Genomic DNA, 26,842 nt, shown 5'->3' on the forward strand with positions numbered 1-26,842 from the left:
CTGAGGTGCTGGTAGCCTAATGGTTATGTCCAGACACCTCAGGTACAGAGGCTGCTTTTCTTCAAGTGGGAAACCAAGATTTAAATCCAGCTTCGGCCTCTTCCCTGCATCTCACTCTCTACACTTCCTGATTCTACCAACTTTGTATCTGAATAAATACAAACAAGCCCCAAAATAAATCTGGCAGTGGTCATTTCTATTATAAGACCCGTGCAGCTCTGTTTTCAGCACAAAGCTTCCTGACAGAAAAAAAAAAAAAACACGCCCTCAGCACCAGCTATTTTCCTCTGACTTTAAAAACAGCACTACGCTCATCATTGTCACTTCTCCCTCGCTGACCACTCAAATTCAAGAAAAGGCATGACCTCTGATGCCAACTGACAAGAAAGTTAGAGGTGAAACTGATGTGGCTCGTCTTTTCAAGTGAATAATTTCCAGGTCTACTACTGCTGCAAATGTCACAGGATCCCTTTACATCAGGGGTGTCCAAACTATGGCCCAGGGACCGAAAGTGGCCCGCAGCACACTTTTGATTGGCCCACAACAAATTCTAGAGATAAAATTAAATATGGCCCACATTGTGCTTAACTGCATTGTACTTCTTGTTTTCAGCACAAGGCAGTGCTACCATGTTAAATCTGTAAACAAACATTTTGACAAGAAGGTATCTTGATTAATCACATCTTGATGGATTATCACAGCAAACAGCAGCACCAATAACTTTTCAGTAGCAGAGCCAGTGGTAGCCAGGGCTAAATGGGGCCCCCTGAAATCTGACTGGCTCCCCAAAATCCTGAAAATAGCTATTTATCCTGTGAGCCATAAACTAGCCATTTAGGCCTACTTATTCGCTAAACATGTATTAACTTACATTGGATTAGTCTTACTAACTTTAAAATCCTCATGGCATGGGGTATGAAAGTGGCCCCACCATCCTAATATATTTCTGTATGTGGCCCTCTGTGGGAAAAGTTTGGACATTGTTTTCATGTTTTCTTGAAAATATTACAGAATATTACATTATCTATGTAGCTACATGGATAATGTAGCTTCGTAGCTATGATATCTTTGAGCTAGATTAGCTTAAGCTCACATACCTCAAAGAAATCTTGGCTACCTTGGCTTATCTTGTACATTAATTACATAGCTAGCGTAGCTATGGTAGCTTAAGCTAAAGCTAACAAAGCTAAAGTGAGCCACTGTTCGTGTAACTACTATAAAACATAACTTAATTATATATAATGTAACCCCAGATTAGCCCTTTTACTCTGTTTAATTCATAAAATGTTTTGTCATCTGTAATGTTTGAAATCAGGTAGGAGATAATATTTTCCCATTTCTACTTTGACCTCATTGAGCAACCAGTCATCTTTTTTTAACATGAAAAACATTCATAAAGAAAATAGCAGGACATTGCTCGTTATCACAGAAAAATGAGGACATTAAATGCATTACTGCATGTCCACTTAGGGCTTCCGTACCAAGAACAGCACACACTGTGGGTTGTTCTCATGACAATAGGTTGGTTTATGGCGATAGCTGAGACAAGGTTTAAATCTGGCAGGTGGATATTTTACAGAAAAGCACTGAGTTATCATCAGAGCACGATGTTGACAGAAGTTAAGCTGATATATTACATTAACACTAGACAAACCTTCACTGAACAGACTCAGCCAGGTGAAGCAACATGTATTCTTGTTAAGCTACTTTTTTTTAAATTAAAGATAAACACAAGTTAACTTTGGTTTCCAGCTCTCTAGATCTATACTGTAAATCTGTGGCAGTTTAAGCTGTAAGTAAAAGTTAAAAATCGACAGTATAGCAGCCTTAAGCCAATACGACACATAAATTCACTTTTTAAACATTTTTCTTGTTATCATAGCAGCCAGGAAGAAAATGTAGTTACAGTGTGATTCCATAGAATAGAAAAAGTGGAAATTAACTTTCATCAAAAAATCTGTGATCTGGTACCTCTCAATAAATAGAAAAGCAACTTTATCAATGTTATTTGTAATCTTCTAGCCTATTCTGTTATAAATACAGTTACACACAGTGGGTATTCATGTGTGAGACAGCATCTTTCATCCATGCAACAAAGAAGGTGAAGATTTTAAATGACAGAAAAGAAAGAAAACCACTTTTCCAACTTTGCTATGTACTGAATTCAACAAGATATTTTGGAAGCTGCGTGTGTGCATCCCCAAAATTTTAATCCATCTGTAACACAAGACAAACATCGATAAAAACAGGCTGAGAGGACCGAATCGATGACGGGATGCATCAGCAGAGAAGGAGAAGAGGGACATCTCAGGTTCCAGCACCTGGGACACGCAGGCATCAGTCCCGAAAAAAATGAAAGTCCTGCTGCCGTGGTATTCCTCTCAGCCATCCGTGGCCAGGCGAGGTCTTCTCAGTCCACGTCAACACGAGTCTTTGTTGGAGTGGATTCTAGCATTACGGAGGCACTGTGAGGCCTCAGGGACACGTTTTGACAACCCTCAGTGAGCTTGAACAATCCGACGATGAATGGACCGAGTTAAGAATTTAAATCGCTGCAGCAGAGGTAGAAACAAGAAAAGAATGGATGGTTTTAGAGCTGCTTGGTGCTGATATGTGAAGCATGGTGATGCTTTTAAAGGGGAGTTATTTTAGGCGTTTGCGTCACTTTTTCTCCTGGAATGCATTATTTAAATCTCTCTCGGGGGTCTTTCTTAAAGAGCAGAGCGCAATCTGTTCTTCTATCTTAGATTTTTGTGCCGTGCTCAACTTTACTAGTACTTTACGGAAGCCTCAAAAGGACATGCACCATACATTTTATTTCACTGTTTTCCTAGGATAAAGATTAAATTATTATCAATGGAAATATCAACCTAAATTTGCTTGTTCCAGAAAACTGAGTTAAATAAAATGCATGGATGCATGTCCTTTAGGGTTCCCGTAGTTCTTTGCATCACCTTTACACAGTGAGCATCTTCCTCTGCATCTGTCCTGGAAAACCCCCTGATTTCTAAAGGAAAACCACACAATTTAGGGTTCGCTGCAACAGTCATAACCAGCATAGGAGTGTTCTGAAAACGTCAGTCTTCCTCTACATAATAAAGTCCATGCTTGGTGCATATAATGGTGCTGTGTGTTCAGAGTTCACTGAAGCTGTCTGAAGCAGCAGACATATAACGTGCTGGTCTTAGCGAGACGTTTCCATTATACATTCTGAGCAGCTGTTCTGTGGAGGAAGTCCTTTGAAGGACGGCTGCAGGGGTGGGGGGGCTGGGGGGGGGTAACTGGAGTCAGTCACAGTTCAAATGGGGCTCTTCACCCTAACAAGCAGGGGCGGGGCCGTGGCCGCGTCCTCGCCGGTGTGGGCCGTCATTGCCCCTACACGCCCCCCCCACCATCATCAAGGCCTCAAAAATAGAGGCCCCGCATGAGCTCTGACACATGCAAGGACTAAGCTAACACTCAACAGTCATGCTAAAACGAGTACAGAAGCAGGCAGAACAAAAAAAAAAAATCCTCCTTTCTCTTCACTTGTTCTCAGCTTAGTGCGATTACATCTAAAGCCACCCCTCTTTTCCAGGACGTCCTTTGCTCGATTCAAACCGTGCATCAGGCTGTTTTTGATTTGTGTCTGTTTTGACAGGGGGGAAGCGAGAAAGAAGGAGTTTTTCTGAGGCTTTGAAGAGAGCCAGATTCAGAGGATTCTGAAGGTTGTCTCTGAGGGGTCAGGGGCGTCTTTAAAAGGAGAAACAGGAGGCACGGGAAAAGAGGGAGGCGGAGGAATAAAGTCTTGCTGGTAGAAATAAAGGGGTTTGTTCATTTCTGTGTAAGGTATGCTCCAATGGTGAGGCTAGCCGCCCCGAGCGCTGCAAGACCAAAGACCGTCTTAATGGAGGGCCAGGAGCAGCTGAAGACCGAGTCCCTCTGTCTGTCGTACAGCTCCACAAAGGCATCCTGAAAGAGAGAGAGAGACAGAGACAGGGTTAATTTATCAGAGAATATGCCTTTACTTTTGTTTGCATTCTTCTCCCAGTTGGTTATCTGACAGGCGGAGTCTACAGGAAAACAGCAAAGAGGATTTGGCTGGAAATGTACATGATGTGAATCTTCAAAAAGAAAGACACTGTTATATAACTTGTTGAAGGCCGAAACACACGGGTAATGAAAGTTCATCAACCTTACTCCAAAATTACACTTTAAAGTAGGCGTCTATGAACTCTATCAGGAACCACTTTGACTTGTGGATGAACACAATAATTTCCTCCTTTGAATATAGCAGCAAGATCACAGTGTTCTTAAAAATCCGTCTTACAATCAAAGTCAGTAAAAGCTTGACATTGAAAAACCCAGAAAGTCCTGCTTTTGTTCTAGAGCAAAATTGTGGTTTGTCCTTTGCAGGCTACTGTAGAAAAATGATGGTGCAAAATGCCATACATGTAGCAGAAGAGTACATATTCTATCTATGAAAATAAAATTTTACAGTAACAATTCATTTCTTAAACACTACTGGAAATAAATATCAGGCACAAAAATATACAATGGCTACAAAGGTATTCATCCATTGGATGTTTTACCATTTTATTGATTTAATAAATAAATCATGGTCATTATAATTTGATGCCTTTTTTTGTCAAAAAAGCACTAGAAGACCCTGTAAAGTGTAAAGTTTTTGTCTTAACACACTAGATTTGTTGGAATATGGTTGCCGTAAACATGTAAAAACACTGAGATCTACATGTGAATGAATTCTGGATTTGAAAGTTTGAAAGTTTTTCACCTCTTTTCTGGCTGGGTTCAATTTTGGCGGGGCAAATAAGTGGGCTCATGATGTCACAAGCCCACAGTGGAGAATAACCCCGCCCCTTTAACACTACAATATAAAATCACAGAGTACATCTCAGTACAGTCTGTTTTTAGCTGATGTCATGTCCTTTATTGAAAGATAACAGTCAGTTAAATGCTGTTTTTTGTTCATTGTGAGGTAAATTTGCCAAATCTATCAGCCATAGTGGTCTAGGGATCATTTAAGGCAGGGGTGTCAAACTCAGTCACAGCAGGGGCTGGATTCTGGATTCAGGTCTAACCTGAGGGCCTAACAGGGTCACCTTTTCAACCATAAACTGTCAACCTCTTTTCACCAGTAATAAATTTTGGAAAAAAAAACAAAAACAAAAACAAAAAAAAACAAAAAAAAACAAAAAACAAACTTAGCACTGATGAGAAATGATTTTGACATTTAAAAAGTTAAAAAGATAAGTTTAAAGGCTCACAATCTGAGAAAAGTAAATTTATTAGTCCAAAAAGGTCAAGAACCAAGAAGAAATTGGAATTGGAAGATAATGTTTTTTTATGGCAAATATATTAGAAAGAAAGTCAAAATCATGAGTTTAAAAGGTCAAAATTTGAAATAAAATTTGTAATCATGATATAAAAGTCAAAATATAATTTGAAATGCTCAAAGTGTTCCCACATTCCTGACTTCTTATCTAAATATTTTTACTCCCCACTTTTTCAGATTTTATAATTTAACAAGGGTATCTTAAAGTTTACATTTTCATACTTGAGGAAATCTGCAGACCTTATACTGAAGGGCCAGTTATAACAAAAATATGAGATAATCTTGTGGGCCAGATTTAACTGTTCAACGGACCAGATTTGGCCCCCGGGCCTTAAGATTGACAACCCTGGTTTAAAGTATCATAACAGGAATTTGAGCCAGGAAACGGACTTTGTCTCTTCTCTGGCACAGAGCCAGGCAGCTACACTCTGATCACAAGGTAAACATTCAAATTGTAAGATTTTTAAAATTTGAGAGGATCATATTTCTCCTGAGTGGGCGAGGCTTCAGCTCATTCAACAGACATACCCACACCATCCTGAAGCAAATTTAACTGCCTCATTTTTCATGATTATGAAGCTTATTTTTATAAACTTGGCAATGTTTTATTGGACTGAAATTTGATTTAGGGGTTTATAACACAGTGACCTGTCATACAACAAACCTAAATTCAGATTTAGTTTCACTTTAAAGGGTCTTAGGGTTAGGGTTAGGGAGTGAGTACCTTTCATAGGCACAGTACATCTGCCACTTCATCTCAAAAATCTTAGACAAAGGACAATTGAATATTAATAAACGCTAAGAGCACCTAAAAACATGTCTTCCACTGTCTTGAAGTATCATTTCAAATTTCCAGGGCTGAGATCTCAAAATCAAGGGAATAAACTTTAACTACCAGCAAGGCTGAGCACCACTTGGGGTAAGTGAGAAAACATGATTTTCTCATTTGTGTGAAATAACCCTTTAAAATTCAAATCCCTTGACTTCCACCAAATCTAAGTGGAAATAGAGTGTTATTACACAGTCTCTACAAGTTAATGTTCATCAGCTCTCACACCATCCTACGCACAACCTCAGACGCCCTTCACGCAGAGACACCTCACTCAGACACTAAATAAACATGGGAATCACAACTAAAATAGAGCCCATTCACAGCTGCACGCTGACTGATTTTTGTGTGTTTTTTTTTAGCGTGTGGACGAGTGTTGTAGGCATAAATGTATGAATGTGACTCTGAGGAGCTCTGCTGCTGCCAACAGGAGTTTTAAAAGGAGTCTGTTACAAATTCAGCCTGTACGTTAGACTGCTGAGCAAATACCAGGGCTGTGTCTGTGACGAGGAAATACAGACATCTGCTCATGAGCATGAGCAGTGACAGCAGGAACAGCTGGACAGGAAGTCTTGGCGCTAAGCTTCACACTCACACACACACACACACACACACTCAAATTAGATTATGTGGAACCAAACAAGAATAGAAGCTTGAGTGTATTTTAGATGGGTTTAATATTTGATGTATGATGGTTTCCTTTTGAATATCAAGTCTCTTAGCTAACTGCATTAGTAGCAGTGTTGTTAAGAGCCACATTCGATCCCTTTGATGCCTCTGTTATGAGCTGTAACATGAACTATCAGTGAACAATAGTGAATTGTTAAGTTTAATTTACTACAACATTACTGTGTCAGCTCCCTCAAGGACTGATTATAGTTCTATTTTAATGCATCCTGACTTAACTCAGTTTACCTACAGTAATTATGTTGTGTGAAATTCTAACTGGAATACACACATTCAAATTGACCTTGAGCAAGAAGAAGCAAAACTGGGTCATTTATCCTTCCACAAGTGTCATATTTTAATACACATTTTCCTTTTATCAAACAAAAGCCCACAGAGGACTAAAAAAAAGGAGACATCCATTCTGAAGCGCTGCGGGGAGACAAAAGTATTTCCTGTTTCCCTCTCCTCCCTTTCCGTCCTGCTGCATTCCTGAGGCTGGGGGGTTAGCCCGTGACACAGAGCAGGAAGGATCAGCAGATTTCTCCCACTTTAGGCCCTCTGGTGTCTAAACAGTGTACTCCTAAATCAGCCAGCAATATCTTTAACCACATGGCATTTCCTTTGTTGCAGCTGAGATTTTTTAATTAGCAACGGCTAAAATAAGTACACGGCAATTCTAGCAGCTCTGTGAGACTGAAGTCATCACTACACATGGCTGTTCTCTTCTAACATGCTTACAGTGGCAACGCTGACATTTAAATCCTATAGGAAGATACAATAGTTGTCATTTTTCACCACCATAGCTTGTCATATTAGCATGCTAACATCAGCTAATTCGCTCCAAACACAAATCTCAGCTGAGACTGACTGGTTCATTGTAAGTTTTACATGATTTCAAAGCCTTTGTAATGTTTACTAAGGATCATGAAGAAGTATGAATGATGGGCTTCATGCCAAATTTAACATAACTGATTTATGTTCTTTTTATAATTTACCCAAACCACAAATATTAAAGCTCCTGTTGTGAGTTTTTAGTCTGTTATGAAACTGACTAATATTTATACTGATGTCTCTGTATGACCTAAAAAGCAAACTAGACAATCAGCGCTGAGATTGATCATTTCTATATAGTCATTTTAATGCCTGAATCAGCTGCCGTGGGGTAGGTGTCAGACAGTCATAATAGGTTGTAACAGACAGACTTTTTACAATTTTCCATGACTAAGAATCTCCTATAGTCTTTGGGTAGTGACTAAAATGATAAGATTGTGGATAAAAGCAGCTGAAATGAGAATGGAGAAAGTGTGGGAGCTAGAAATAGAGCCGCTGCACCTTCACATGTAAATGAGGCAGTTGAGAGAATTTGAGCATCTGATTAGAATTCTACTGTGGAGGTTTGAGGAGCATCCAACTAGGAGGGTGTACCCAGAAGTCGCTGGTGGGTTTATGGCCTTGTCCACACAGAGACAAAAATTATATATTTTTGTTTAGTTTTGAAAACGTTAAACACAGGATCATTTAGGAAAGCTAAAATTAAGCACAGAACCACTTAAAACAACTGAAATCGCTGTAGTATATATGCCAGGCCTGTAAGTGGCACTGTAACACTGCCATGGAAAATAGAGAAGAAGATTACAGAGCATGCGTATAAAGCTTTTGCGCCGTACACAAGAACGAGTGGATCTAAGAACGTCTGGTGTATACTGTTCTCAGTGGTGGTAAAGGAGTGTCAGATTTAGCAGTAAAAGACATAATAAGCTCAGTAGCTTCTGCAGCATGAACACAACCCTGTAATCTGCCATTGTTGTTTTGGCCGGACCCGTGCATGCGGCTTAAGTGGGCTATGCTACGTATGACGTAATTATTTCAAGAAAGATGGGGTTGGCTGTCCACATAGAGACGAAACGGTAGGTGTATACAGATTAGTATACACTAATCTAAGATGTAATAAAATATACTATTCAATATGATGCAATATAATATCATACCATACCATATGATATGTTAAGGTATGATAAGATATGATAAAATATGTTGAACCAAAGTCAGGGGCATATTTTACAGTATTAAAAAGAAAATAAAACACTGATCTGAGTAGGAATTTTGTTGCAATCTGTTGGTTATTTACATACTTAAATGTGGAACAAACAAGTGGATCTACTGTCAGCACAATTCATTTATTTCAGTATGGCTCATACTGTGAGCAGAAAGCTTCTTTTTCAGTTTGATCTCAGACAACATCGAACAAGGCCCGTCTTTTAGGAAGGTTATACCCTCTAATCCTTCCCAGGTATTAATTAGAGAACAAGCTCCTCAGTCAGACCTCCAGCTGAGAGGAATGTGTCAGCTGGCAAAAACACAGACTCCATCTTTTTTCCACCTACACCAGGAAAATCACAGTTTGCTGAGGCAACAGCAAATGCATGTGACTGACCGCCAGCAAGGCTCTTAGAAATGGCAAACTCATGATGTGTGTCCTCAATATGTCCCAGACAGTCGGCATAGATTATCATCTATTTAAGTCTGAAACAAAAGCGGGCCAATTACAGTAAGAGGTTTTCAAGAGCGGTGATGGATGTTTAAAAGAATCCCACAAGGGCACGGACGGTAATAACTCCAGAGTGACCCAGGGGAGAGCCGGGAAGCGGAGATAGAGGAGGGAGGGAGGGTGTCAGGTGGATATCATGAGACTGAGGCATGTTCCACTTCAGCTCAGGGAACTTTTTCACCCACATATAAGCAAGCAGTGCTGCCACTACTATGTGAAAATGGTGAAAAACAAACCCTAATACTTATTTTTTACATCCTGTCCTCCTCCTTTTTCTGTGTTGACTTTTATTATGAAAAAGGAAAATAATAATAAGCAGCTGACAAAGGAGGACAGAGAAGGTTGACAGGGGAAGGAAAGGACAATTCATCACATCAACAAAAGACTCTATAATCCTCAAAAACTCATCTCATTGCCTGAAGCAAACCACCTGCCACCGACAGCAGGTGTGCATCTGGGAAATAAAGTCCAGGCTGCAGTTCTCTACAGTATTCATTCTTTGGATCAATGGCTTTATAAAGGTCACAGCCGCCCTACAGAAGCTGAGAATCAGATGGGAAAATGCCTAGCTGGGTTTACAGACTCTGTTTCCTTCGTTTTTACAGCACACAATGAATCCCTTAGAGACACACACATTCAGAGTAACGACTGAATAGTGAGGACTTGAGAGGATCCAGCACTCAGTCATGGGGTGGCAACTTTCTGCTCGAGTGTCATGGTTACCCGCGCTGGAAGCTTCACACATGATTTGCTTTTCCCACCGGTGGGAGAGAGACTGTCCTCGACCCCTGTTTTCGTTTTCGAATGATTTAGACCTCTGGGTTTTTGCTCAGCGTCTTCCTCATGGACACAAAGAGATCGTCTTCCTCCGGTGGCCTTATGCTATCTTTAAGACAACAGGAAATACCAAACATTTGCCAGTTCCTTTGGGTATCCCTGCACAAATGGGAATGATCCCTGGACTTGTGTGGAAGATAATGAGTCATCTTCTGCGCTTGGCTAACTACATTAAAACCCCAAGCTGCTCTTTTGATAAAAACAGAGAAATGATTAGGCTGTCATCTCTGTTTTGGGACAGTTCTGTGGGTAATTGCGGGCAGACTGAGACTGAGAGAAAGGGATGTGGGTTAAAGTTCAACTTGTAATTAAAGTGCTTTTTGTGTCTCTGCTGCTACATTCACCTCTGAACCAAGCCTCTCCTCACGCTCTGTTTATTTTCTAAACACTTGCATAGTAACGCACTGATAATATTGCATACGCCGCTGCTGCCGCCCTTCTTTGATTTCCTAATGAGCATCTTGCAGACTTCTAGGCAGGTAATTAAAGTCAAACAAAACTCTCATTTCACGAGCCGAAGGGGAGTAATGGGAGAAAAAAATGCAAGGAAGGCATTAATGTCCTGTGCAATCGATCTGTTTTTAATGCAGATGAAAAAAAAAAAAAACCTTTCCAGACACAATAGGTGAGACGACAGTTAAGCTCTTGTCTGGAAGCAAGGTCAGGCTCGAGCAAGTCTCTTGAGTGTCATCCATTGACCTGCCTGGCAAAAAAATGAGATGACGGAGGAGTTTGTTGGCTTTCTCATTATCCGGTGAATCCCCTTGTGTCAGCAATGCCAAACAGCTTGGAGATGAGGACACTGAGCCCTTCACTACACAGGGACAATAATGCAATCCTCGGAAACAACAACCTCGCAGCTAAGTGACAACAAACTGGTCAGAGAGCAACACATTTGGGAAATGCACCCAACTAGTACCTTTAATTTAAATCAAATACACATAAAACTCAAACACTGAGGTCAAGGCAGAAAAACAATAGTTTGTTATGACTGCCACCAGAAGGACAATTGTCGACTTTGTTTTTATTAAACAAACTAAACTAAACACCAAACAAGAGTCAATGGCAGAATAAGCTGTTTGGTATTGGCAGAGAAGATTTGGCAAATTTTTCATGGGTGCAACCCACATACTCAGCTCTGCTGCTCATCCCACAAATTCATGTTCCTTACAAATGTGGCATCATTTTAAAGGGAAATAAACAGGCTTTCCAACGGTATAAGATTTATTGCCAAGAAGCATTGTTACAACAAAGAAATAATCTACCAAACACAAATTTCTTTACTTTTTGTTCTAAGTTTATATCATGGCTTAATAAATTAGCTTTGGGCATACTGGAAGGAATTATCTTAACCTCACGACACAGCCAAGCTAGCTGCTTCATCATGTTGTCAGTTTTGTAATGCTAAAATTACCTCGCTGTTAGTTGAAAACCGACAACAATAATTAGCTTACTCAAAGAAAGCAAATATATAATAGTTGTAAGCTGTTATTTCTCTCATCTTCTCAACAGTCAAATTATAGTTTCGTTTAACATTAAGGGGAAGCTTTGAACTGTTTTCAACATTTTTAAATCAAACAGAAGGAGAAAACCAGTTTAGCTCTGTGAAGGTAAGTGATCTCAGTGTAACTTATCAGCATGCTATCAAGCTAGCTCTTCAGAGGTAAGTGAGTCCAAGACATAAGTTTATCAATCTCAGAAAAAAAAAAAGTCAAGCATGACAACTCACAGAAGGCTTATTGCCCTCTTTGTGTTGTTATTAGCCTAAACACACTAAATACAAATACCAAGTTTTATTAAGGAGTTTTAAGCATGTATTTATAACCTTAAAACCTAGCTAAGCTCTCACATTTTCAGTGCGATAATGCTAAAATTAGTGAGAGGGGTCTCAGAACGTACATGTCTGACAGCTCCTCTTACAGAGAGTTGAGACGCCATCTGTGTTAGAACAGAAAGATATGCTAAAACTTTCTGAACAAAATTGAATTAAACGTCTGTTTAGGGTTATGGTTAGGGTAAAGTAAGGGTTAGGAAAAGTAAGAAGTTAAAATTCGCCATGCAAAACTTGATAAAATGTTTAGAATAAACAGTCTGCTTGCAGGAAAGAAGTTTGTAAAATATTCAAACGCAGCAAACATAGCTTATGTAGATATTAGCTGCATATGCTATGTCGATAACACAGCTACATAGCTAATGTAGCTAATGAGGCTTGAGCTAAGCTCACAAAGCAGCTACGTTGCTACCTTACATAGCTATGTATTCTTTGTCTATGTTTGCTAGAGCTCACATTGCTAAACCTTAGCCACTGGCCTCTGTTATAACATTAATCACATAGCTAGTGTAGCTATGTTAGCCTTAGCTAGAGCTAGCAAAGCTAGAGTGAGCCACCATTTGTGTGTCTACTTCTAAAATGGGTCTGTACATAATCAAACATGGCTAAGACATCTGAGCTTGTTCTCTGTTTTATTTAGGGAAAGTTGCTTTGTCTGTAATGTTTGCAGTGTGGTTATTTCCTGAATGTAACTGCCAGACTGCATTTAGGAATAAAGTTTGATTTAAAAAATTAGCGAGCCCACCTTTTTCTTGTACACTTAAATTTGGTTAACTTGCAGGAAGCTAAAAGAGTTACAGCCTGCTGCTTCTCCAAAACTATCAAACCATACTTTAATATTTTTGTTTAATTAACAACAAAGAAAGAAGTTAAATCATTTTCAAAATGTAGCTACAAATGTTCTCTTTGTTTTAACTGTTTGGACACTGATACTCAGGAAGGTATCACTTCAACTAGAAGCCAGTTAGCTTAGCATAAGGCTCTTAACAGGAGAAAGCTAGCACAACTCTTTCATTGTTAGCATTTTGAATATCAGTTATTAATAGTATATATTATATATATTCAGCTAGCTAGCTCATCATTTGTTTAATAGTCCCAGAAGATTAATTGTCACACATGGGTGCCCGATTTAGGCATAGAGCACACCTTGTGTTTTTGTTAAACAAACTACATGTTTTACTAGGAACATTTTAGGCATGCTGGAAGATAGTTTATGACTTAGCCAAGCTAGGTTTTCTCTCATGTTTTCAGTCTTGTAGTCCCGTATTTAGCTACTTAGCCTAGCTGCTATTTGTACACTAATATTTAGTTAATAAAGACAGCTAATAGTTGAAGCCGTGATGATGATGATGAAGCAAATGATTCTCTCATTTGCCTGTTAGTCTATACCTTTAAGACCTCTTTTAAAATTAAGGACAAATAGTGTCAAATCATTTCCAGTATTTCTAATTTGAACCGCTTTGGGTTTAGTGCACTGTTTGGATAATTGTTAGTTGTTTACTATGTTAACTTGGGGTACTGAAACCTTGTTAACTTGGCGTTAGTCATTTCCTGGCATGTGAACACCAGAACCATTAGATAACTAAGGAAATAACTAGCATGAAAAAATACAGCCATTGAGTGCAATACTGGTCCTCTCTGAATAGCCTATATGTTTAAATAGAAAGAGAGAGCTAAAGCTTGGAGACATTAAACCACTCCTGAAACCTCACAGTCCTGATGAATGACATTCAAACAAAAGTGTGATTTCCATTTTTACAGGATAGACCCACCATAAGTGGCTTTAATGAAATTTCATTGACATTTAACATCTTTTTAAAAGACCAGGCTTTTTAGATAGTTCTATAAATTCACCTATTAAAATAACACTCACTTTTATTGCCAGACAAGTAGGAACTTTATAGTAATTTCTGTCTGCTTAATAAAAAGGGAACACAGAGAAAGTCCTGACTTGAATCACAAGAAACGAGAAACCCTTTTTAATTTTCTTTCCCTTTGGTTTTTTATAGGAGGCTCAGGTTTCATATTTGTTCATGTACATTCATTGAATTCGACTGTAAAGGGAGAAACAGCTTTGACGATGGTGGATGCTACCCTAAAGGCTCATAAATATTCAAATTTGCGTCAGCGGCGGCAGCATTTGTGTGTTTACAAAACAGTGCGCTCTCCCGTGGGAGTCAGCCTGCTCTGCTGGAACAAGAAACGTGATCGCCAGTAAATCACCCACACTCCTCATGACACTCTGCGTATTTTTATTGTCTCCATTTTTCATTGTCTGAAGCAGCAGATAAATGAGGACTGTAACTTTACACAGGAGACTTTGGTTTCTTTGGAAATGAATTACGCTCTGCTTGTTTTTTTTTTATCCCATCAAGGAGGAGGAAGAGAACCACTGAAGTTAAACCATCCAATTTGTGCAGTTTTTCTGAGAGTACAAACATTTTTTCAGATGACAAACATATCTGATCTATTTACTTAACCTTGGCTGAGCACGTATTTAATCCTTGCAGGGCCATTCTTCTTGTTGAGACTATTGATTCGTATTGACCAGCTTTGATCATGAAATGAAGCACTAGGTGACCTTGCAGCTTCTGCAGACTGTGCTTGCTATCCTTGTACTTGCTCTCTCTCCTCTCTGCACACCTTACTGCCGCTTGGAGTGTATCATTTACAATCTCTCACTTCTGCATGCAGAGCGAAGAGACATCAAAGCAAAGAGAAAGCCGCAGAGAGACGATCCTTTTCTCTCACAATAAATCTCAGTCAATATCTTCCTTTTATTCTTTCACACAAGCCAGTGCTCTGATTTTGACCTTGAAATCTATTTCAGCTTGGACAATTGATCCAAAATCCTTCACAGTTGCCCAAAAAGTGGCACAATAGCTTCTTCAAATAGATACAGTGCGGCTGAGAAAGGATGTCTACTTCGCCTGGGGACTTCTACACAGAGCCCATCCGGCCCTCAGCGGAGGTGGAAGTGACAATAGTAAAACAGGACAGAAGAGGCAAGCCAGTTGAGCTGCTATAAATATAAAGAAGCTTCATCTTTGCCATTGGTTCAGGGCTGCACAGCCTTATAAAACAACTCATCTTAGATGCCTGGCCTTGCTTTAAAAGGCCACCAATGACGTGTTAGAGCAGAGGTAGAGAAAGGAAAAAAGGGTGGCTGAGTCATCATGCACACTTGTGGAGGCCGGTGTGTTTGGAGTGCATTAAAACCTGGCTTGAGTGGCTTCCCAGTAAAGACAGGATGTCTGCCACTTGGACGTCTAATAGCGCTGTGTTCTCTCAGCGTATTACATTAACTGTTCCAGTGACGTGTTTGTGGCTTCAAATATCCATGTAAGCGTGTGAAAGCCAAAAAAATGGATGCTTTTTCTGAGATGATCATGTGAAAATCTCCATCTAGGGATTTTCTGTTTAAAATCTGCATGCAGGAATGCAAGAACACTCCTATAAAGAGCCATTTGGTGATTTTAAGTATTGTCTTTGACATTTAAAATACGTCAAAGCACTCAGAAGGAGATAAAGGCAAAGCCATGTTCCACATTCACTCTGCAGTTTAGGTTAATGATTGAACAGAAATGGAAAACTTTCACATTCAAGCAGCTTTAAATCAGCCCAGGATGGCTGTGCACAAGAACCTAATCATTTCTTATTTGGATAAACAAAAGAGCGTGGGATCCCCCTCATTGCCAAACCGCTCTGCCTGATTGGTCCAGATAGAAATCTCTTGATACAGACCGTGGGAAAAGCAAGATATCCCAGGTGGCCTGTTGCTTCTCCTGTGACAAACATAGCCCATGGGAGAGGCTCATTTCCTGAGACAAGGGTGGCACGGGGCCTCAAGCCTTAAAAGTCATATCCACTGACCCCTACAGACCTTGAGACCACACAACCGCAGGCTCAAATGCAGTAGAGCTGAAAATAGAGCGGCTGATCAGAGCCAAAACGACTACTGTATGTGCGGTAATGAATGGGATGTGTGGGAACACCATCTGCAGCTTACTTCATGTGCAGTCTAATTGTTCTGGATGTGAAATGAAGTCACTTTATTTTGTTTTTTCTTGAAACAAAGCATTCAGCTATTCTGTTGCGTCAATGTGCTTTTTGTTTCAGGCCCTCATGTAACCGAATGACACAACCCCGATGTTCAAAGAGCTACTTTTTCAGGCAGCAATGACTGGATAGTCTTTGCAAAAGGGCTCGACATTTCAGTAACTGTTAAGTCACTTCCTGTGCCAGATGCTGTGGGGATGACATCAGCGTCTGGTTTTAAGACTATGGCTGCTCTGTGACAGCTCCAAGTATGGTTAAATCACAGAATCTGTGCGGGTAACTAGGGAAAGACTAGAGGCAAGCCAAATATGTAGTCATACTAATACCGTGGAGAAAGGGCGGGAGGGGGAGCAGCAGCAGAGCGCCACAGTTGGTTAGACACTGTAACTAAGAGATTTCTGTTTGTTTTGAACCATTAACTGACTCCTAAATCCTTGCTCCAAGTCTGAGAGGAGGCAAACTGTAACAAAAGGGTGAGTTTATGATCAGAAAAACAGGAATGTTATGATTTTTTCCTTTGATGAAACCCCTGTAATTTTGGAAGCAGAGCCAAACAAATCAAGCGTAATAGAGAATTAAACATGTCAGTAAGGCAGAAAGTATTACAACATCAAAGCCAGACGCCTCTCGTACTCTCCTCTTTCAAACAGGAGACGTCTTGTAAGGTTGGCGGCTGAATAAAGCTTGCCAGTTTTGGCAACAAGATATTGGAGCAGTTTACGTGATTGGAGCACACAGGGACCAGGTTTCAGGTTCAGCAGTGCTCTCCATGTTGCCCATGTAAATGAGAGAGGCCACAGTCTGGGACAGTGCGCCCTGTGTGCAGAGCGGAGGAACATCCAGGAGCTCGGATGTCCAATAATGTCAGAGAAAACAATCATCTGTTTGTGGTGCGGCTCCCTGAGGAATACCTTTGAAGTGGGGACAGGAGGAGGCACAATGAAAAGTCAAAGTGAGGGCAAATACCACCAGTGATGGATAACTGTTCATGTAATGAAACGTGCTGTGACTGGCTTTGAGTTCGTTATGAAAAATACAAAAAAAAAAAACTCTTTAATGTCACAGTATAAAAGAAGATTTCTACAATTTGATGTCAATTTGACAAAAATATTTAATGTAAAATAAGTGACTTAAATGAATATAAAATATTTACTGCATAATTAATCACCCCCTGACCTAATTCAATAGAGGTCCAGCCAATTGGTGCTAATACTCTCACACTTAGTGAAATGGGGATCACCTGAGCACAGTGAATGTGTCTTGAGTGATTGTAACCTGTGTCTGGAAGGTCCAGTCACTGGTCAATCAGTATTCATAGCTACCATTACACCATGAAGCCAAAGAACAAGCAACTCCGAGAAAAGTTTATTGGAAAGTATAAGTCAGAGGATGGATAAAAAAAATGCCTAAGCTGGGCATCCCCAAGAATTCAGCTAAATCCATCACCAAGAAATGGAATTAATATGACAAGTGTAATTCTGCCTAGATCAGGCCGTCCTCACAAACCGAGTGATCATGCAAGAAGGAGACTATTGAGAGAGGCCATCAAGAAACCAATGACTATTCTGAAGGAGTTACAAGCTTCAGCGGCTGAGATTGGAGAGACTCTTCATACAACTGTTGCCCTGGTTCTTCCCCGGTCAAAGCTTTATGAGAGAGTGACAAAGAGAAAGCATCAAATTAAATATTGACTAGAGTCCCCAAAAGGCATGAGGGAGACTTCATGGTCAAGTGAAAAAAAATTCTTTGCTCTGATGAGACCAAACAATGCACATCACCACAAACACACCATCCCCACTGGGAAGCTGGTGACAGCATCATGCTGTGGGGATGCTTCTCAGCAGCTGTCCCTGGAAGGCTTGTAAAGGTAATGCAGCAAAAGATATAAAAATCCTGGAGGACAATCCTATTCAGCCAGCAAGAGAACAATGAGGAGATTTATTTTCCAGCAAGAAACTGGTCTGAAGCATACTGTGAAAGCTACACAGAAATGGTTTAAGACAACAAGGTGAATGTTCTGGAGTGGCCGAGTCACAGGCAATCCAATAGAGAATCTTTTGGCTGGACATGAAAAGTGTTGTTCACACACCTCATCTCCACCACTTTAGTTCTTCTTCGTTAGCTAGAGGTAGGTTAGAGGCAGTATTTCCATTATGGTGATCACCAATGTTTGGCTTCATAATGTCTCTTCAGAAACCTATCAGGATGTCAGGGATACTACATTCAAACAGTCAGTAACACCACTCACACTGCCATAGCAAGGCGCAAATCCACATCCTTGTGAATTCCTACCAAAAGTATAAATGAAAAATGACATAAATGCCTAATTGTATGATGAAGTGAATATGCTAGCATTAGCGGTAGCAACATCAGGGTTACAGAGATAAAATGGGATTGGTGAAGCACTGTGGTTTTGTATGTCTGCTAATCCCTCCAATGTGTATTTTAGCACAGCACTGTCATGAAGCCCTGACGTTAGTTTTGGGACATACTGTATACGCATATTGAGTTTGCAATGGCTTGATATTAGGTATCCCTTTGTGCACTACAGGAGTGTAAGAGCTTGGCATAGTAAGGAATGGTCTATGATCATTTATGGTCACTTCCTCAGATCAGATTGACAATGTGGTTATTCAAAAACGTGTGCTTTGACCCGTGGTAATGACTGATATTACCACATTTAATAAACGTGAGTGTTTAAAAGTTGTTGGTTTTAATCTGCACGTGTGAAGAATGAACATACAACTTCTGCGTGAAACATCTGATCGGTCGAGTAGCATCACATGTAGATACCACAAAGCCAAGAGAAGAATGACTAGAGCATGGGCGTTTAATGTAGACATACTGTAGTTGATACTTGACAATGGTTACAATGGTGGAGTGTTAAAGGGCCGTGTCTGACCAAAATGACTCAAAATAAGCCACAAAGTGGGTAAAGCTGCAGTCATGTGCTCCATTTAGCTGACTGTGAGAGCATGCTAAGATGAACAAAGCCACACATGTGCATATTATGACAAGGTGACACATGTATAAGAGGTCTAGTAGGGGCTGGAGCACTGTGAGTGAGGGCCAGCTGGAGGGTGGGGTAGGGTGGTAATCATGCTTGAGCATGGTGCAAAGCAACTGGGTGTAGTGTTAGTTTGTATTAGTTTGAATTTAAACATTTTAACTGAAAATATATGATAATCTCATGAAATCATACATTTTTAAAGTTAAAACTTGTGATTCCTAATCTTTGTCTGTTTACAAAAAGCAGCTCCTGTTCCTGTTTGGGTATGAGTAATTGACAGTAACACCAAGAAGGCATGATCTTTCTTACTTCCTAAAATAAAAGTCTCTGATTTAAAACACCTAAATTTGTCCTTGCACATTAGCTTGGAACAGATTGTGTCATGCTGGAAGACAAATACGGAAAGAAAAGTCAAGGCTGACATTGTGTAACATGTGACCAAACTTCTCTGTCCTGCCTGGAAGATGAGGTCATTTAAGACAAGAGAAGTGGGGGAAGGGGCACAATATTTATTCTCAAACAGTAACTTCCGGCTGAGGAATCATAAATCCACAGTTGTGTTCACTTGTCGTCTGTATTAATCCCAAGAATGAACCCAGACGTCCTCCTCCTCCCCCTTGTCTCTCCTTTCTCCTCTCAGGCTGGGAACACTGGGGAAAAGTTCAACGACCTCTCTCTCAGGCAACCAGCTGATTTTCATCCAGGGGGGAGAGGAATGAGAGGAATGCATTGATGTGCTGAGACAAACAACTGCACTGTGTGAGCCAGAGAGAGGCCAGATATGAGGAGGAATGAACCTCGAGATAACCAAGTGGACTGAATAGGAGTACGGCTCTGCTGCGGACTTTCATTATGTAATGTAATAACTACACTAACTCCTTTTTAGAGATAGATGGATGCAATTAAAGCCCAATCAAGCAGCTTCTATTCCTGGTCCTTTATTTAATCTTTGATTTGAGTTCATGGTCATTCACAGAGAGTTTTTTTGTTGAAGCATGTTGGCTCACTCAAAGCTGTGTGACCTTCTCTGTCTGTATGCAGAGAGAGCAAAGGGAAACAAGCACAGGCTACCTGATGAATGATAATAAGTCTGCCTATTGTGACGCTGAAGGTCTGCAGTGAAAATGTGCAGAAAGCTAATAAGGCATGGCAGTGTCATAATAGAGGAGAGGGATTTTTTAACGTTTTCTCTGTGGAATAATCCCAGAAAATGTCTTCATTGGTATTCAGGGACAGAGTGGCCTTGGCTCTGCTGCGCAGGGAACATGCTGCATTAAATAAAGGCCTGAATCATACAGGAAATATGTGGTTTTACTGTAAATTCTTGTCTCTTTGACTTATTTTGTGCTATGTGATGCCCATGTGAAGGTTTCATGAGCACATTCCTCCTCTTTTCTAAGTCAGCAGATGGATCAGCTGAGAATCAGATGATAGTTGAGTCAGATGACTTTAACAGACAGCTTTATCCAACTTTGCTCTATAAACTTCTACAGAGTGAGCTTACTCCAATTCCACTAAACTCCTAACAGCATGAACTCCAATTAAACCCAAACCAGTTGCTCTACTTGCTCCATTTTGCTTTGGTCTCTCAACCCTGGTGGCCCATGCACACTTTGCCAACCATCCATTCTCTTTTTTCCAGCAATTACCGCGCTCATCTCAACCTCGCTGCAGCCCATGTGGTGGTAAAAAGTACCGGACTGCCTGCTTTTTTGAGCCGTCTCCACTTGCTTGGCCTTCAATCTCCTCCTCCTAAACCCTGTTAGCCTCACCTTCTGATCAAAGACACCTTGTGAAGTCCAGGAATATTTTTTTTAACCCGTGCTACGTCCTCCCTGGAGTGCAGGAATTTGGCCTTGCATTAATTCCAATCTGGAAACATTGAAGGTCAAAGTGGGTCTGAGTGGTTGCCATGATGGACTAGGCGGTATCAGAAAATGAGTTTGCAAAGCTTGCTGATAATTCAGCGCTGCGATAATCAAAGGTCAACTATATGTAGATTAAAGTAAAGTAAATGCATACTTAATGGGCTCTTTCTTTCACAGCTTTTCACTGCCAAGAGCAGCAAAATTTGAAAGATAAATGAAACACTTTATAGGTCAATTTGCAGAGTTAATTAAATGTCTGGTTGTTAAATTTGCCCACATGAGACTCGTCTAGACATGTCACACTCCTCTATAAAGAAAAAATGACGCCCGACATAACTGAATCCAGGCTTTGTGAAATTTGCTCTAAAATGATTGAACATACATGGGAATAACAATGTCAAAAAATACCACAAAACATCGCAAAAGAAAGGGAATCACTGTCAGGTGTCTGTTTTCAATTCTCCATGTTTTCTTTGAAGTATCCGTCATTATTTGAAGTTGTAATGACAGCCCTACAACCAATTAAAAGTAGCACACCTCCACATACGACCCAGTGAAATTGATGTAATATAACACCGTGTTATAACCGCTCCTGCCGGCAAGCCTCTCCTGTCAGAAGGAGCGTGTAGTTGTAGTCCTCTGAAAACAGCAGGGGTTGCATACATATATACAGCCACAAAGTGTCTGCTCCCTGACAGATTTTGGTTGTAGATCTGGGCAGGTGTTGAAAGTTCACGATGGTTAAGTTTCACGAAACGCTGATCACTGCTCTGGAACTCAGTGTAACTGCAGGAATGTACCCTGGCAGAGCTTTAATCTTCAAACACCAGGGTCGTATCGTTCTCTCTGCACTTCAAACCCAATCAGTTGCCATCAAAGGTGACTGCCAGCAGGGTGGTGCTGGGCGAGAGCTCCCAGTGTGACACACACGTACCCCAGTTGAGAGTCGTCAGCATAAAAGTGCTAAAACATCTTGCCAAGGTCTTTCCATGGAGACGCTTTCTCCTTCAGGATGAATTTCAATAAGTCTTTACAGCCACCGCTTCACTGCATTAATTGAGTCTTTGCTCAAAGTTACCGACACAAACACTCGATCAATACAACATAGTCAAAAGGATATTTGAGCGATGGCTGACCTCACTCAGTGTCCACTGGAACAGATCAGATTTCCAGAGCTCTGTTTGCTCTGCTGGCAAAAAATCACATTGGGGAGGGGGTCAAGAGAATAATTTAGCCCAGACCCCCATGGACGGGGCAGAGAAATCTATTTACGCAGTTGTCATTTTTTGGAAGGGCATGTACTCAGCAAAAGCCAATAATGGCCTGCTGTTTGTTAATGGCCAGTGCTGTGGCTAGTTGCATCGGGAAATCCCAACAGAAATGGTTGTGCTGTGTGTAGATGTTTGTGTGTTGAGGCTGAATGGCACGACTAACAGGAAGCAAGGCACCCCGGGGCCATCTGCTCCCTGCCATGGCTCACATGTCACCCTGTGACAACACAGCATTATTGATTCACACCACCACATCCGCTTCTGTGTGTACATGCTGATGTGCCACGCTATTGTGTGTATGCATATGCCTGTGAATGTGTACACAGCCATTTTGTGGACAGCAAATAACTGATTTGCACCAGTACATCCGCTTCTGTGTTTGCCTGTCTGCGTGTGCACATGGACTCTATAAACTGTGAAGGGTCGGGCCACACAAATCATAAAAGATATTTTGCCATGCAGATAGTTTCCTATTTGAAAGGTTGGTTTGGTGACAGACTTTAACATACATTAACTGTTGAAGCCGTATGCTTTACAAGGCATTTTAGGGTCTTTTGGTTCATTTTTTATTGGCTCAAGGACCCACATGTGATTTTTTTACCTCCCTCCAAAAATGTTCCATACAGATGCTTCATACAGGGCATATAAAAAGTATTCACCCCCTTGGATTCTTTACACTTTCACTGATTTTACAAATCAATCACAGTAACCGCCTTTAAGTGACTCAACAGAGGTCCTGAGAAGGAGTCCTAGTAGTCTAACAATTAGTAAAATTGGGGTCACCTGAGTGCAGTGAATGTTTTTCAAGTGACTGTAGTATAAAAAACACCTGTGTCTGGAAGCTCCATTCACTGGTTAATCAGTATAGCTACCATTACACTAAAAAGAAAAAAGAACATTGAAAAGAATTAGTCAGAGGATGGATACAAATTATTTTTTTCAAGGCACTGAACATCCCTCAGAGTTCAGTTATATCCATCATCAAGAAAGGGAAGGAATATGGCACATGCTTAAATCTGCATAGAGGCCGTCCTCACAAACTGAGTGATGGTACAAGAGCGAGACTAGTGAGAGAGGCCACCAAGACACCTATGGCTACTCTGAAGGAGTTATAAGCTTAAGCAGCTGAGATGGGAGAGACTAGAGTTCACCAAAAGGCATGTGGGAGACTCACGATGAAATGGAAGAAAGTTCTTTGGCCAATTGGACAAGGCGCTGTGTTTGGCAAACTCCAGACACTGCACATCACCACAAACACACCATCCCCACTGTGAAGCACGGTGGTGGCAGCATCATGCTGTGAGGATGCTTCTACGCTGCCAGCCCTGGAATGCTTGTAAAGGTAAAGAGAAAATCCTGAAGGACAATCTTATTCAGTCTGCAAGAGAACTATGGCTTAGTAGAAGATTTATTTCTTCTTATTTAAAATCAATAAAAAGATAAAACATCCAAGGGGTGAATACTTTTGTAGGTGCTATATTTGAAAAGTTGCTTTTGCAGTCTTAATATTTGCAGTTGATTTTGCCTAATGCTTTTCATTGTTTTGGTATCCTTCCATCATACACTTAAAATATCATATGCTAGATGAATAATGCAAAGTAAAGAATTAAGTCAATGACAAGCTGGTGCACACTGTATTCACTCACAATCATCAGTGAATACAGGAAACAATATGGCATAAGCAACTAGTTTGATTTCTTCAAAAGTAGCCACACAATTGGTCAATCTTTTGTTGCTGTTTAGTTTACCACCACAATCCCAAAACACGAGAGAAAAGTAAATATGTTAATCATCTGCACAGAAACAATGCTGTCAGAGCTGTCAACCATAAAGTGAAAACAGAAAACTTGTTTTCAGGATCTGGTAACCTCTAACAACTGTTAAGGTTATGCCATGCAAGCAACAGGCTCTCTCTCTCTGTGAACAAGAAAGTCATTTCAGAGACACTCCCATATGCATTTAAAACAGCAGTGGCTATTGCTGCTCGAGAAATTAATTGAGAATATTAAATCTCTTTTAAACCCTTTTGGGGGCTTGTCCCAAAAATATCTACAGTAGCGAGACAATGAGAGGAACCGTTTAACCTTGCCCTATATTGATATTCCACGCGGCTCACGAGGGTGTGCCCGGTGGCAAAGTCAACTAGCGTCTCAGGAGCCTCCTCATTATCGGGCTCCCACCATGACAGGAAAGGTAGAGAACTCTTTTATCTGCCGTCTCAAATGGTTCATTAGGACTTTTTTTTCCTCATGCAGATTGGTGGCTGGGTTTTGTGATGTGAACTCTATGATAACACAGAAGCAAACAGGACAGGGATTTACGAGCAACATGACAATTAGAGGACCACACAGGAGCTGTGATGGCAACACTTCTATATTTAGAGGCCCTCTCATGTGTCCCTGCATTTTTCAGGAATCAGGAGCGTTACCTGACACTCAAAGCCAGCTCTCAGGGTATTAGCATGTTGTTTTTTGAAGGATCGGGCATGTGGATGTGTGTAAATGAGCAGGTCTTTGATGGGGAAAAGGAAGGAGGGAAAAGAGGAGGGCAGCCAATGAGGTTCTTCTTGAGAGACATCCATTTAGTGTCCGAGTTTATCCACTCCATATATTATTCATCAATGTGTGTTCTGACGGGGGTAGTGGTGCTTTTAAACAGCTCAGGCATGTGTCTCTTATGAAACAGGAAAACAACAGGTTAAGGTGATCACTGATTTGAACACAGCAGCAAAAAGCAATGCAATCAAAAGGCAGAATTCAGAACCACTAATCTGTAGTCTCACATGGGCCTTAAAGGCCTACACATGGAGTTTTTACAAAGTACACAAACAAAACCCACACGCAGACACGTCAGAAGCAAACAGCCTACAGTGTTCCCTCAATGAAGCCTGAACTCAGCTGACATGATCGTCTGACAACAAATTCACACACACCCTTCTTAGGCTGAGCAGGAAAGAAACACCCAGGTCGTCTCCATTATTTATTTACAGCCACTGTTCCCCAGCAGACATTCCTCCAGCTCTCCTAAGGAGGACCAGAAATACACGTACAGGACAGGGTGGAGGGTCCTTTGGGAGAAGCGAGGTCAGGGAACAGGCACAGCACTCACAAAACACCACAATTATTCTCTGGAAATGTAACAGATCTGTGTTTCTCTGTATTGTGAGTCTAGTGTGTTCATGAAATGCTCGGCATGTGTGGAATGGTAAAGATGGTGTAAACATGACATAAAAAGAGAGGGTGTCATGTCAGGCTGAAAACACATCAAACTGAGCATCTGACCTCACATTCCCAGTCAAAAATATGAACAAAAAAAAACCCTCTTTGTTTGCATGAATGGAGCTTTTTGAAAGACAGTGTCTTCATGATATCAGCCTTTTCTATAATTAACACTGACAGCGTGTCTACAGGATGAGGATCCACTTGATTTATTGTCAGAAAATACAAGGAATGCATCTCCAATTTTGAATATAGAAGTAAATTATTCATTGTGGTGTATGCAGCAGCAACAAAACCCTTACGTTTGTTGTTCAGTTTTAAAGGGTGAAAACTGAACTCATAATACTTGACCTTTCTTTGAGGAAATATGACTAGCTGTTTGTGAGAGTGGCCACTGATGTTAAAATGGACTTTTTTCTTTTACAAATGCAGTGAGGAGTAGCAGCTGTAAGTGAATCTACATGTTGTGGTCTTAAAAGCTAAAAACATGCAGGTGAGCAGGCATCAAGAGATGCATTTTCTAAACATGCATGAGCCATTTATGCCTTTTACATATGCAACAACTACTATAACACATGGCTTTCCTTACACATCCACTGTCAGCCAAACATCTACACAATTACTTATTTCCTTACTGTTGACTTAGTTTGACTTACGAGTCACAATTTGCTTTCCCTGTACATTTTAGATTTATGTCAACAATGCATCATCTAAAAATAATTCAGTCAGGACCACTTATTAATTAGCATTTACTGAGTTATTTATAGTTATGGAGCACATGTACCTGCTCTTCCTATGCCAATAAGCAAGAGCAGAGCAGGCATCAGTGACAACAGAATGACATTGACTAAGTCAGAAGCACAATAAAGGAGGAGCTGGGATGGAGGAGGGTTAAGAGAGCAATGATGCCATCCACAATGGATAGTTAGATTCCATACTCACATTATAATTTAGCTCTCTACAGTCATACAACAACCCAAAAATAACTTTTCACACATCAGCATGCTAGCAGGCTTTAATTAGCATTAGCACTTTACTGCCTTATAAACTGCACCACCATGTTAACATGTTACATTAAGATGCTTAACATTGTGAACGAAGACAAACTTGCTAATCACCTGCATGCACACTTTGCATCTAGCATTCCACAGCCTCTTCAGCACCACTATTTAACTCTTAAACATTTGCAATTTAGCATAGCAACAAGGCTATGGACATCATCTTACAGCATCTACCAACAAGATGCTGGCAGACATTTAACTGTTGACAGCCTTATTAAGTAGCTAGCATTGCTGTGTCATCTCTTATGTACTAAGCAGACAAGAGAAAAAAAGGAGTTCAATAAAAAGCAGTTCTCTTGAACTCTC

At 40.5% G+C, this 26,842-nt stretch overlaps 1 protein-coding gene across 1 annotated transcript in view; it reads right to left on the reverse strand.

The window, feature by feature from the left end:
• Nucleotides 1–678: 678 nt before the first annotated feature.
• Nucleotides 679–26,842, reverse strand: part of bcl2b (BCL2 apoptosis regulator b) — a 35,069-nt gene continuing 8,905 nt past the window's right edge. Inside the window, exon 2 of the mRNA XM_041803129.1 lies at nt 679–3,951. Within this exon, the coding sequence (XP_041659063.1) occupies nt 3,814–3,951 (138 nt within the window). The 3' untranslated portion in view covers nt 679–3,813. The remainder of the gene's footprint in view (nt 3,952–26,842) is intronic.

Source organism: Cheilinus undulatus, linkage group 13, assembly GCF_018320785.1.
Source record: "Cheilinus undulatus linkage group 13, ASM1832078v1, whole genome shotgun sequence".
Lineage (NCBI taxonomy): Eukaryota > Metazoa > Chordata > Actinopteri > Labriformes > Labridae > Cheilinus > Cheilinus undulatus.